A 14,688-nucleotide genomic window follows, 5' to 3' on the forward strand; every position below is an offset into this window, starting at 1 on the left:
CCAAATACTGAGGTAAAATACTGACCAAATACTGAGGTAAAATGCTGACCAAATACTGAGGTAAAATACTTACCAAATGCTGAGGTAAAATACAGACCAAATACTGAGGTAAAATACTGACCAAATACTGAGGTAAAATACTGACCAAATACTGAGGTAAAATGCTGACCAAATACTGAGGTAAAATACTGACCAAATGCTGAGGTAAAATACAGACCAAATACTGAGGTAAAATACCGACCAAATACTCCTTAACTCTTCTGCCAGTTTTAGTCAGGGGACATACCCAGCCTGCTGCCCAGGTAGGGAGGACACCAGTGCTGGGCTGCCTGCACCTACTCTCACAGACCACACCTGCCTGCTACAATCCCCTCTTGCAGTGAGGAATCCCGGCCATTTTTACCTTGTGCTCTGGGTGACTAAACGCTACAGCAGTATTTCCCAGGAAGGTTTGTGTAATGCCAGCAATAGGGGAGACTCTCGGGCATGCGCAGTGCCGCTCTTCTTGTACATAGTGAGGCTGGAGTGCGCACAGCTGGCACTACGCTTGCAGCACCTCAGTCAGCGGACAGCTCCGCTCTGCAGCACCTCAGTCAGCGGACAGCTCCGCTCTGCAGCACCTCAGTCAGCGGACAGCTCCGCTCTGCAGCACCTCAGTCAGCGGACAGCTCCGCTCTGCAGCACCTCAGTCAGCGGACAGCTCCGCTCTGCAGCACCTCAGTCAGCGGACAGCTCCGCTCTGCAGCACCTCAGTCAGCGGACAGCTCCGCTCTGCAGCACCTCAGTCAGCGGACAGCTCCGCTCTGCAGCACCTCAGTCAGCGGACAGCTCCGCTCTGCAGCACCTCAGTCAGCGGACAGCTCCGCTCTGCAGCACCTCAGTCAGCGGACAGCTCCGCTCTGCAGCACCGCAGTCAGCGGACAGCTCCGCTCTGCAGCACCGCAGTCAGCGGACAGCTCCGCTCTGCAGCACCTCAGTCAGCGGACAGCTCCGCTCTGCAGCACCGCAGTCAGCGGACAGCTCCGCTCTGCAGCACCTCAGTCAGCGGACAGCTCCGCTCTGCAGCACCGCAGTCAGCGGACAGCTCCGCTCTGCAGCACCGCAGTCAGCGGATGTGCGTATATGTACTCAGCGTATCATCTGCATCAGCTTACGCATGAGGCCAAAAAACCGCTGCGTGGGCCTGCCTTTTGGCATGCGTTTGCATTGTTTATGCACATGTGTTTGATAGGACAATGCTTTTCCAGGAGCATTTCCTTGACACAAGCCATGTCCAGTGGACGAGTCTCATGGATGTTCTGTATATAGACCCTTGTACAGATGAAATTCTCGTCTTCTGCTGCTGTATCGAGCTGCAAGATGGATCTTGGCACGGAGAGCTTCTACCGTAATCTGGGTTTGGACTTTGCCTTTGCTGTGGCTTGTGAAGAAGAAAGAAGAGAAAGACGGAGAAGACGTCATCACTGCTGGCACCACCCCATCTTGGAAGTCCGAGAGAGCCGTGGAGCCTACCGCTCGATGTACACAGAGCTGCATGAAAATCCGGAGAAGTTTTTCGACTGCACGAGGATGTTGGAACAGAGCTTCCATGACTTGCTGCTACGTGTCCGAGGACCCATCACCAGGCAGGACACACAACTACGTCAAACAATTCCTGCTGAGGCACGTCTGTCGGTGACCCTAAGGTACGTAATTTTGAAACAAACACCTGTCATTAATATTATTGTTATAAAAGCCATGTACTGATTTTTTTCCCATTTTCTGTTTGGCAGATTCCTGGCTACCGGAGAGACCTTATCATCTCTACATTATCAATTCCGGATTGGAGAGTCCACGCTTTCTGGGATTGCTGGAGACACCTGTTGTGCTTTATGTGACGTTCTGCGTGAGGAATTCCTCCCCCAACCCACAACTGAGCTCTGGCTGGAAAATGCTGCAAAATTCCAGGACAATTGTAATTTTCCAAACTGTTTAGGGGCTGTGGACGGCAAACACATTCAGATTAGGAAACCTGCTGGAAGTGGATCGGAGCATTTCAATTATAAAAAATACCTTTTGATTGTTCTCATGGGGATTGCAGATTCTGAATGTCTATTTGTTGCCGTGAACGTTGGCTCATTTGGACGAGGAAATGTCTCACAGACTTTCAAAAACTCTGACATGGGCCAATGTTTGTATGGGAATAATTTTAATTTTCCACAGCCACGACCTCTTCTGAACACTGAAGGACCGCCAATGCTGTTTGTTGTCGTTGGGGATGAGGCTTTTCAAATGTGTGCCAACCTCATAAAACCATACTCAAGTCGGGACTTGAATCACACCCAACGGATTTACAACTACCAACTGACAAGAGCACGAAGAACTGTGGAGAGTGCCTTTGGTTTGCAGGCATCTAAATGGCGCATTTTGGGAACACCCATCAATCTAAAAATTGAAACAATTGATGAGGTTGTGAAAGCGTGTCTTGTTCTGCACAACTACATCCTGGTAACAGAGGAACACCTCTTAGAACTTGAGGAACCTGTTACTACCACATTGCAGGATTACCAAGATCACCCTCTGAGGACAACAGTGGAAGTTGCCCAAATGAGGGATACATTTGCTGCCTACTTTGTTTCGGATATTGGACATGTGGCATGGCAAGATGAGATGGCTTAAGCCGCTAAAATGTATCGGTAATGTTATGTCCCTGTAATGTTTGCTGACTTTAAGACTAAACACCTTGACTGTAACACCCGGTAATACTTCACTCAACAATGCACATATGTTTAAATAAAGAGATAAAGAAAACACAGGGAGACCGGGATTATAAAAAGAAATAATTTTTATTAACAAAAATAAAAACAATGTTTAATTTAACACTTCCTGGACCTGCTCATTCTGAAGAACGCATGCGTATCAAAGGCATGTGTACGCATGTCCATGCTTACCAATGCGTTCCCATAGACAGTAATGCGTTGGTTTGATGCACTTCATCCGCATGCGTATGGCTGTGCATATTTGACTCATCAAAAAATGCAACATGTTGCTTTGGCCGGACACTGCCACACACCGCGAAACGTACGCATGCAAATGCATGTTCCTGCGTACACCATGTTAAAGATATGAACACATGACGTGGATCAAACGCTGCACACAGATACGCAAATGTGAAACCAGCCTGACGCTACACTCGCGGTGCTTCTCATCTTGTCATCCTTCCTGGCTCCTGCTGCTTCACTACGTAACTTACAGCTGCATTCTCCCTGGATCTCCCCTGGATCTCCCTCGGCTCACCCCCAGATTTCCCTCGGCTCTCCCCGGATCTCCCTCGGCTCACCCCCAGATTTCCCTCGGCTCTCCCCGGATCTCCCTCGGCTCACCCCCAGATTTCCCTCGGCTCTCCCCCGGATCTCCCCCAGATCTCCCTCGGCTCTCCCCAGATCTCCCCCGGATCCCTCTCGGATCTCCCCCAGATCTCCCTCAGATCACCCTCAGATCTCCCCCGGATCTCCCTCGGAATACAGCTATCCAGGCATTGTGTGCACAATCTTGAAGCTTCTTAAAAGTATAGTAACTGAAGTCACTACGTTGCTTCTATCTATCTATACGCTGCATTACATTCCTCTTTCAAATGATTTTTATTGAAATTTCAATTTTAAAGGGGAAGAAAGGGGTTACAGAAGGGAAAAGGGGAAATAAAATTTAGAGAGCTCCGCTCTACGTCTCAATTTTGGACATGAAAATATTGTAACAGATACTTACCGTATATAATTCAGATTATAACATATTAGATAACAGGTATAATGAAAGGCAGGCTTATCGAAACGTAGAATTCCACACTTCCCACTTCAAGTAGTATCTGTTTAATGTACCCGAGTGGAAAGCTATTTTTTTCTTCACAACGACAGCACCCACTGAGAGAGGGGATCCGCCCCAGGATCAGGAAACCTACAGAGAGATAAATGGGGCGGTCCCCCTCGCTCCCTCAGTTTAGGGCAGACACTAGGCTGGCTGATCAATTGGGGAAAGTCCAGACTGCAACCGGTAACCTGTCAGACGTTCCTAGGCCTTCAAGTAGACTCTGTAAGTCAGAGACGTTTCTTACCAGAAATAAAAACACGAACCTTGATTAACAAAGTACGGAGGGCGTGCGATAAGAGCTCAATGACCTTGCGAGAGGGCATGTCCTTATTAGGCTCCCTAATATTATGCATTCCGGCGGTACAATGTGCCCAATTCCATTCCAGAAAATTGCAGTGGGCCATTTTACGGGAAACAGAGAGGCTACACGGGCAGTTGAATAGGAGAATATCTCTATCAATGGAGGTAATCAGCTCTTTAAAGTGGTGGTTAAACCCTAACAATCTAACAGGAGGTGTTCCATGGTGGATTACCTCCTCTAGAGTGGTTACCACGGACGCTAGCCCCTCGGGATGGGGAGCCCATCTAGGAGAAAACATGGTGCAGGGTCGGTGGTCCGAACTCGAAACAGAGAGCTCGTCTAATATGAGAGAGTTAAAAGCGATATTTTTTGCTATATCTAAATTTCTTCTGCAGCTAAAAGGTACCCACACGAGAATCCGCACAGACAACATCACATCAGTGGCATACATAAACCGGCAAGGAGGTATGCGATCAGGACCGCTCATGTCTATCGCGGAGGATATTCTAGAGATGGCCGAATTACATCTCCGCTCCTTATCCGCCACCCACATCAGAGGAATAGACAATTCCAGAGCGGACTATCTCAGTCGCCAAACTTTACACCAAGGAGAGTGGGTTCTCAACCAACACATCTTCAAAATAATAACTGCCAAATGGGGCAAACCAAACATAGATCTGTTCGCGACAAGAGCCAACAGACGCGTAGAAAAGTTCGCTTCACTGTACAGGGAGGACAATCCAGGCGTCCTCGATGCCCTACAGATACCCTGGACATTTCAACAGGCCTACGCCTTCCCCCCCTATGATACCGCTACCGACAGTGATCAGGAAGATAAGGGAAGAGGGGGCAAGGGTAATCCTAATAGCCCCTTTTTGGCCCAAGAGGCCGTGGTTTTCATGGTTGAGAGCGATGTCGATAACCGACCCTTGGATCCTCCCACTACGTCGGGACCTTCTCTCCCAGGGACCCTGCCACCATCCCCAAGTCAAATCCTTGCACCTAGCAGCATGGAATTTGAAAGGAGGCTATTAAAATTAAGAGGATTCTCAAATAATCTTGTTAATACGCTACTAGAGAGTAGAAAGGAGTCCACAACAAAAATTTACGTATAAATATGGAAGAAATTCTTAACCTTTCACACCGCAAAGCTCTCCAGTGAGGTGCCCATTAGGGCTATTCTAGAATTCCTGCAGAGGGGCCGTGAGCTAAGACTCTCGGTTAACACCCTGAAAGTTCACGTATCTGCTCTAGGGGCCTTATATAATCATAATGTGGCAGGCAATAGATGGGTAGCCCGGTTTATTTCAGCTTGTCAGAGGGCAACTCCAGTCCACCTCCCTCAAGTGCCTACGTGGGACCTTAACTTGGTCTTAGATGTATTAACTCAGGCCCCTTTTGAACCTATGCACCTGGCATCATTAAAATACCTTTCATTTAAAACTGCCCTACTGGTAGCCCTAGTCTCGGCGAGAAGGGTAGGGGATCTCCAGGCACTATCGGTAGATCCCCCATTCCTGTCAGTGAGTCATGACAAACTGGTGTTAAAAACAGACCCGTCCTATCTCCCCAAGCGTGCTACTAAATTTCATAGAGCCCAAGAGGTCTGCCTTCCCTCCTTCTATGAGAACCCAGGGACACCAGAAGAAGCTAGATTTCACACACTAGATGTCAGAAGAGCAGTCCTAACCTACTTAGATAGAACCAGCCCCTGGAGGCAGAGTAGGTCTCTTTTTGTTTCCTTCCAGGGTAACAAGAAAGGGTCTGGAGTGACGAAAAGCACGCTGTCCAGGTGGATCAGAGATGCGATCACGGTGGCATATTCAGCAAGGGGAGAAGACCTTCCACAGGGAGTAAAAGCGCATTCTACCCGAGCCATATCATCCTCCTGGGCAGAGAGAGCAGGCGTTCCAATTGAGCTAATATGTAAGGCTGCAACTTGGTCTTCTCCATCTACATTTTATAACCATTATAGACTAGACTTATCATCCACTGACGACTTAAACTTCGGTAGAGCAGTCCTTAGCACCGTGTACCCTCCCAAATGACTATCTCTGAAAGTCTCTCAGTGGGTGCTGTTATGGCAAAGAGAAAAACCGGATTACTTACCGGTAATACTCTTTTGTAGAGTCCACGACAGCACCCGTTCACTTCCCTCCCTTAATTTAGAACTCACACATGGTTCTCCTTGGTGGTGGAAAAAAAAAAAAAGAGAAAATATAAGGGATTTCTTAGGTTGTAGAGCAATAGATAGTTTATAAGTGTCAACTATTTGGCTACCAAATTGACTAAAACATGTATGGCGGTTCCTCTTGGTTCTCTGTAATCCAAACTGAGGGAGCGAGGGGGACCGCCCCATTTATCTCTCTGTAGGTTTCCTGTTCCTGGGGCGGATCCCCTCTCTCAGTGGGTGCTGTCATGGACTCTACAAAAGAGCATTACCAGTAAGTAATCCGGTTTTTCTCTTCCACCCAACTTTGTGTAGGTAAGAGGTCTATGATATCAGCGAGTTTAGGCACATCAGGTTTTTACCACCATGTAGCCATGCTATTTTTTACCGTCAAGAGGATATGTATAATCACAAATTTAATAGATGGGTTGACATTCTCTAAGTCCAAGGACAAAAGCGCCACTCACGGAGTAATCTCAGTAGGAGTCTGAGATAATGAGGCCACGTGAAGTTGAACTTGCATCCATAAACCTCGCAGTTTTGGGGAACACCAGAATATGATGCAGGTTTCCAGGCTGAAGGCAGCCCCTCCAGCATAAGGGCGAAATGTCTGTGCTGATACGCGCCAGACGCGTGGGCGTATAACACCAACGAAGCAAGCTCATCGACACAGTGGATCTATAGGAGAGTTTGATCGCATGTGCCCACTGATCCAACTGTATGGACGAGTTGAGGTCTGCCTCCCACCTGGTCATGTGATCATTTTTTGAAAATTCAGTATCCTCATTAAAACAAAGGTAAATGCTTTTGAGAGACCATTTGGTTTTTAGAGTGGGGTTACTCGCTAGTGCAGCAATGAGGTTCAAATTGGAGACTTTGTTACGAAGTAGTTTCTGAATATTATCTTTCAACATCAAGTACGGCATAAACTCCACAAAAGGAAGATGGAATCTGTCCTTGAGCTGAGAGAGAGCAAATTACTTCCATCCCACAGGTCGCCAACCCGTGTAACTTTTGAATCATATCATACCTTTGATAATGAGAATTTAAAGACAGTCGAAACAAATTTGAGGGGAAGAGATTTTAGGATAGCTAGTTTATCATCGTGTGTTTTTTGTAGTTTAGCATATTTCCTCCAGGCATCGAAAATGGCATCAAAGATCGGATGACCATGTGATCTTGATGTACATTCTATTATATACTTGAGTAAAAGATCCCTTAAGGATGTGTAGTCATTATGATCCAATTCTAAGTCCAACCATGAAGGACATTCCCCCTCCGTAAACCAATGGTTACTATGCCTGATAAGAGTCACTTGATGGTAGGCCCATAGGTTTGGCATGGCCACTCCTCTGTTATTTTTACTTCTATTTAAAACATTACGTGCTATCCGCGGTTTTTTATTTTGCCAAATAAATTAATTCATCAGATTTTGTAGCTTAATTATCAGTTTCAGATGAACCTTCAACGGGATCGTTCGGAAAACATATAAAATCTTAGGTAAGATAAAGGACTTAACCACCAGTACCCTTCCGAACAATGTGAGTTCCATAAGGCCGAAGTGGTCAAAATCCTTGGAGATAGTTTTAGCAAGAACATCAATACTGGACGACACAATAGTTTGGACATCGTGTGTAATATTGATGCCTATGTATGTCAAGCTCCTCTTCTCTAACTGAAGCTCAGTCCGGTCCAATATGTCCTCAATATCTTCACGTGCTAAACCAAAAGGTAGAATTTTAGATTTAGAGTAATTAGTTTTAAAAAAGGAAATGTTAGAAAACTGTTCTAGTAAAAATTGTTAGGGTCTCCACAGATGCAATCGGGTTTGTGAGTGATAGAAATAGGTCATCGGCAAAGAGGTTAATTCTATGGGAGCGGGCTTTAGTTTGAATTCCTGATATTGAAACAGATGTCCTAATGGCTTCAGCAAGAGGCTCAATGGCAATTGCGAAAAGTAGGGGGGATAAGGGACATCCTTGCCTGGTGCCGTTGGTGATAGCGAAAGGTTTAGAGAGATGATTGTTTAGGTATACTCTAGCAGTAGGTTCTTCGTATAATGAAAAAATACTGGATATAAACGTATTATCAAAACCAAACCTGGACAATGTGCTTTGGAGATATAACCAGTTTACTCTGTCGAACGCCTTTTCAGCGTCGAGGGACAGAAACAAGGAGGGAGTATTAGAGGATTTTATCATGTTTAGAATATTAACTATTCTCCTAGTGCCATCAGACGCTTGTCTGCCTACTATAAATCCCACTTGATCATCTTGAATCAATTTGGCTTTAAGCCTGTCTGCTAGGATCTTGGCATAGATCTTAACATCGCTATTAAGCAAGGAAATAGGCCTAAAATTTTCCACCTTGTCGGGTTCACCTTTCCCTTTAGGCATTACTATTACTGTAGCTTCTAACATATTTTTGGTAAAGTATCCTCTAGTCGATACCTGGCCAAAAAGAGATTGTAAATGTGGGGTCAGTAGGTTAGAAACCGTTTGATAGTATTCGTTAATGAAGCCATCCGGGAGATTTCAATGGTTTTAGGTGACCGATAATGTTAGTTATTTCTTCCTTACTGATAGGGCGATTAAGAGAGTCTAGCTCCAAGTGATCAATTTGCGGAAGATTCAGACCCGAGAGGAAAGAATCGATAGACAACTGGCTTGGAGCAGGATTTGAGGGATCAAGGTTTAAGTTGTATAGTTTTTTGAAATAGGCAGAAAAGACGTTCACAATGTCCTGCGGATGTGTTTTCGTGGCCCCGGATGAGGAGCGAATTTGAGAGATTCTTTTACGAATACGTTCTTGTTTAAGCTTGTTCATCATATATTTACTTGGACGATTTTTGGATGAGTAAGAAGCGAGTTCTGAGGCTCTGAGAGCCGAGTCATACGCATTCAAAATCTGAGCACTGAGCTCTTGTCTCAGTTTCAGAATTTCCATGTGTATAGCATGGGATGGAGTACCGAATTTAGACTGCTGATCCTCTTTCGCCGTAATACTTTCTTGTAGACTTGTAATTTTCTCCCTGTTCTCCTTTTCATGCCTGGAGGAAAGTTGTATAGGGCATCCCCTAATAACCGCCTTGTGAGTCCACCAAAGGGTGAATGGATCTATGTCATTGGTGTAGTTTTCTTTGGAATAATTTTGTATGGAGTCCTGTAAAGATTTCCTATATTTGGGGATTCTGAGTATGGTAAGGTTTGTTTTCCATAAAAATGCAGTATTAACTGAGGGTCTTGTTGCAAATTTAGCAATCAGTGGAGTATGGTCAGAAAAGGATTTATTAAGAATTTCCACCTTTTTGAATTTGGGTAGGGAGAATATATTGGTCAGAAATAGATCTATCCTAGATGAGGAGCCATGGACATCAGAGTAGCAGGTATACTCACGGGAGGATGAGTTTAGACATCTAAAGTTATCGAATAATTCATTCCTGAGCAACCATTTACCCAAGGATGAGGCCGACATGCGTGCAGAGGAGGAGGAATCAATACGTTTATCTGGCACCATATTAAAGTCACCCAATATCATCAGTTCACCCTGTTCGATCTTGTTAAGTTTTTTAAAGACCTTGTCGAAAAAGGGAAACTGTTTAGTGTTTGGTGCATAGGTGTTAGCTATAGTGAATGTTGTGCCGTTAAGTTTGCATAGCAGAATGTGATATCTCCCCCTTGGGTCAACTACTTCACTGATGTACTGAAATGGTATTTTGTTGCTGATGATGGTCATGACTCCAGCTTTCCTCTTGTCCCCAAGTGCTTCAAAAGCATGAGTATAATGTTTGTGCTGAAATAGTGGGTGGTTATTTCTGATAAATGTCACCTCCTGAAGGCAATGTCTGCCTGGTATAGTGCTCTTTCCTTCCACGTGACGTGCCGTTTGTATGGGCTATTTAGACCTCTTACGTTATGTGACAAAATGTTAATTTCCATCTGTAACTGCCTTAGACTTAAACAAAGACCAAAGTCTAGAAGAGCTTATAGAATAATAACCGAACAAGACAAGCAGGAAAATTACAAAGCAAAGTTAGAACTATGGCGTTCCCCTGGGAGAAACCGGCCGAGGCTTCTCTCCTTAGTTTGGGGTAAAAAAAATGTGGCGAAGGTCGTACGCGACCAGCCATTTCTCTATTAAAATAAAGTAAATTGTCGTTATTTTAGAAAATAGAGGTTAAGTATTGGAAACCTTAGGTGTGAGCTAAGGTGGAAATCATCCATTATCTTTATACTCTTTCTGAACATATGTAAGAAAATCTTGCCCCTCTTTCGGGTTTTGTAGTAATATATTCCTCCCCTTGAACCACACAATTAATTTGGTAGGGGAACCCCACCTGTAAGAAATGTCTAAATCTCTTAGTTTAGTGGTCACTTCTTTGAACGACCTCCTAGCCTCCATGGTGTTTCTGGAGAAGTCCGAGAACACCTTAATGTTTTCATAGGGAACTGGAAAAGCGCTCTTATTGAGTATGAATCTCAAGATCCCTTCCTTCGTTTCGTAGAAAATGACGTCTCTGGGCTTATCTAAGGGGACACCCTTGGGGCGTGGAAGTCTGTGAATCCGATCCATAGTTAACTGAATATCTGCAAGAGAAGGAATTGCTTTTTTAAAGAGAGATTTGGCATATCCCGCGAGATCATCTTGAATTATGTTCTCCGGGATCCCTCTAAGCTTTAGATTGTTTCGACGTCGCCTATCTTCAATGTCTGTCATCTTTTGTTTCATGTACAAAACCTCCTCCCTCAGAGCCAAATTCTGTTGAATGAGAGTTTCTGCACTAGTCTCCACTTTCGTGATTCTGCTCTCGTTTATTTCAAATCTGTTAGAGAATTTGTCACTCACTTCTTGAATAAGGTTCCTCTGTGTCTCAAAACCTAAAGTGATTGAGTCTTTGAGTGCCTTGCCAAAATTGGCTAGTACCCCCTCCGACACCTGTGTGTCAGAAGAGAGAAATGTCTCATAACTGACTAAATCAGGTGGAGGTGTACTTATGGATGGGACCCCTGTGCAACCCTTTTTGGGAAGAGGCTGTCGCTGCATTACGTTCCTAAGCCACTCCAACGTTATTCCATCACAGACTTCGATACAGAAGTGACCAACTGCATTGATAAAGTACCCTGCAATTGTCAGCAAGGACAATAGCAACCGCAAAGCTGCTGCTTACTAACCATTCACCATCTGCTACAGATCCGTCACTTGTTCTATTTAGTTAAACCCTGTATTTTTTATTGCATTTTTAGCCCAGCACATTCTCTTCATTTCATTTTGTAGCTTCTTCTGTTTCTGCTGCTTCAGCCTCCGATCCCGTTGTGGGGTGCTGGTGTATTTATTCTTATAGGAAATGAGGTTCTGTTCTCTGCCGTATTTAGAGACTTCATCAAATGTCGAGATGCCGCTGTGTGAGTGTCAGACCCCGTGTTCAATGGTTCGATTTGGGAAAGAACTGTCCATGGTGAAGATACCAAGCAAGTCCGCGTCTAAATTCATGGCCATGAAATACAACCGGACCGAAGAATACATTAAGTGAGTACACCCCAGCACTGGGCAGGAAAGACGCCTGAGCCGGCTGTCAGGAGGCTACTTATGCTCTTCTCTGTCTTGTCTTTTATCATCTTCTCATTCTTTTACTTCTTATTCTCATCTTCATTCTTCCTCTTTGTATCTTCCCCCTTCTTCTCAATCTTATACTTTCTTTAACCCTTTTCACCCATATTTCCTCTTCTTCTCTCTCTTTTCTTCTCTTTCTTCAGCCTCCTACATTACTTCCATTTTTTCATCATCTTGTCAGCCTCCTCTTGTTCTTCTTCTTCCTCTTATTTCCGCTCTCTCTGCTTCTTTCTTCAGTTTGTCTTTCTCCTTATTCCTGTGCTCCAGCTCCCGCCCGGTTTTCCTTCTCTCTTTCCCATTCTTTATTTTTTCCTTCTCCTTATTCCTTTGTTCCTGCTCCTTCTTTTTCTCTTCATCCTGCTCATTCCTCCTTTGCGCCGGCTCCTTTCTTGTCTCCTTCTCTCTTCTTCCTCTTCTCCTGCTCCCTTTTCTTAGTCTCTTGCTCCTTCTTTCTCTCCTCTTTCTCATATTTGCACTGATGGTTTCTGGCTCCAGGATCTCATTGGCTTTTTGATTGAGTAGAGCAGTATATATTGAGCACAAATAATGGAACCAGGATAGACGTGTCAAACATGTGTCAACTTCCTTAGTGGCAGTGTGCGAGATACCATTCATGATGAGTTGTCCCAAACGCATCAGGATGATGGATCACGTCTCGGGCAAAACCCTCATGATCAACATGTCCATAATTCACGAGTTGAGTGTCTACAATGGAGTCTCTGGTTTGGGGGTGAGTCCCCAAAGTCGATGTAATTCAGGTTCCCGGTCAGGTGCGTATAGTGAGGCCCGGACCTGATGTGGCTGGGGAGACACAATCCTTACACTTTGTGCAGACACAGTTTGTTGAGGTGGTTAAAAATAAGAAGTGTGCAAATTGAAACCATTTCAGGAAAGACCCTTTTTTGGGGGAGTTTTTAATTTCCTGAATACTTTCTGATTATGCTTGTGTATAGCACTGACACGTGTCGCAGCGCTGTGTAAACTTAGAATCAGAGAATCCTAGAATGTTAGAGTTGGAAGAGACCCACGGGGTCATCGTGTCCAACCCCCTGCTCAATGCAGGATTCACTAAACCATCCCAGACAGATGTCTGTCCAGCCTCTGTGTGAAGACTTCCATTGAAGGAGAACTCACCACTTCTCGTGGCAGCTTGTTCCACTCATTGATCACTCTAACTGTCAAAAAGTTTTTTCTAATATCTAATCTGTGTCTCCTCCCATTCAGTTTCATCCCATTGCTGCTAGTCTTTCCTTGTGCAAATGAGAATAAAGTTGATCCTTCTACAATGTGACAGCCCTTTAGATATTTGTAGACAGCTATTAAGTCTCCTCTCAGTCTTCTCTTTTGCAAACTAAACAATCCCAAATCCTGCAACCTTTCCTCATAAGACAGGGTTTGCAGACCGGTCACCATTCTGGTCGCTCTTTTCTGAACTTGCTCCAGTTTGTTGATGTCTTTTTTAAAATGTGGTGCCCAAAACTGGACACAATATTCCAGATGAGGTCTGACCAAAGAGGAGTAGAGGGAAATAATGACTTCACGTGATCTAGACTGTATGCTTCTGTTAATACATCCTAGAATTGTGTTTGCTGTCGCAGCACTATCAGGAGATATGACGTAATGTCTTATTGATCAATCACACATTATTGATCAATCACACATACAGAGCTCTGCTGCATCTCCTGGGTTTGGAAGTGGCAGGCACAGCTCACAGACATTCCCCCTCACTAAGCTGCGGTCCCCCTCCATCTCCCCTGCTATACCGCTGTGTAACATGAGCCCCTGGTGTGCCAGCAGTACAAAGAGCAGTTACGGCCCTAAACTGGTTGGAAGCAGTTCTTGAAGCACATGTTCTCTTTATCATAGAATCATAGAATCGTAGAGTTGGAAGGGACCTCCTGGGCCATCTGGTCCAACCCCCTGCTCAAAGCAGGATTCGCTAAATCATCCCAGTCAGATGTCTGTCCAGCCTCTGTTTGAAGACTTCCATTGAAGGAGAACTCACCACTTCTCGTGGCAGCCTGTTCCACTCATTGATCACTCTAACTGTCAAAAAGTTTTTTCTAATATCTAATCTGTGTCTCCTCCCATTCAGTTTCATCCCATTGCTTCTAGTCTTTCCTTGTGCAAATGAGAATAAAGTTGATCCTTCTACAATGTGACAGCCCTTTAGATATTTGTAGACAGCTATTAAGTCTCCTCTCAGTCTTCTCTTTTGCAAACTAAATATTCCCAAATCCTGCAACCTTTCCTCATAAGACAGGGTTTGCAGACCGGTCACCATTCTGGTCGCTCTTTTCTGAACTTGCTCCAGTTTGTTGATGTCTTTTTTAAAATGTGGTGCCCAAAACTGGACACAATATTCCAGATGAGGTCTGACCAAAGAGGAGTAGAGGGAAATAATGACTTCACGTGATCTAGACTGTATGCTTCTGTTAATACATCCTAGAATTGCATTTGCCTTTTTTGCTGCTGCATCACACTGTTGACTCATATTCAGTCTGTGATCTATTAGTATACCCAAGTCTTTTTCACATGTGCTGTCACTTAGCCCTATTCCTCCCATTCTATATATGCTTTTTCCATTTTTATTGCCCAGATGTAGTACTTTGCATTTCTCCCTGTTAAAAACCATTCTGTTAGTTGCTGCCCACTTCTCCAGTTTATTTAAATCTTTTTGAATCCTCTCTCTCTCTTCTCTAGTATTAGCTATCCCTCCTAGCTTTGTGTCATCAGCAAATTTAATCAGTTTACCCTCAATTCC

The 14,688-nt window shown here is 44.5% G+C and overlaps 1 protein-coding gene across 1 annotated transcript in view; it reads left to right on the forward strand.

Annotated features, from left to right (window-relative positions):
- The window catches only part of LOC141054854 (acid-sensing ion channel 1C-like), a 365,182-nt gene that overhangs the window by 254,568 nt on the left and 95,926 nt on the right, over positions 1-14,688 (forward strand). The window contains exon 6 of the mRNA XM_073551727.1: positions 11,687-11,840. Coding sequence (XP_073407828.1) covers positions 11,687-11,840 — 154 coding nt within the window. The remainder of the gene's footprint in view (positions 1-11,686; positions 11,841-14,688) is intronic.

This window comes from Dendrobates tinctorius, unplaced genomic scaffold (assembly GCF_039654945.1).
Source record: "Dendrobates tinctorius isolate UK_male_01 unplaced genomic scaffold, ASM3965494v1 ptg000179l, whole genome shotgun sequence".
Classification (NCBI taxonomy): Eukaryota; Metazoa; Chordata; class Amphibia; order Anura; family Dendrobatidae; genus Dendrobates; species Dendrobates tinctorius.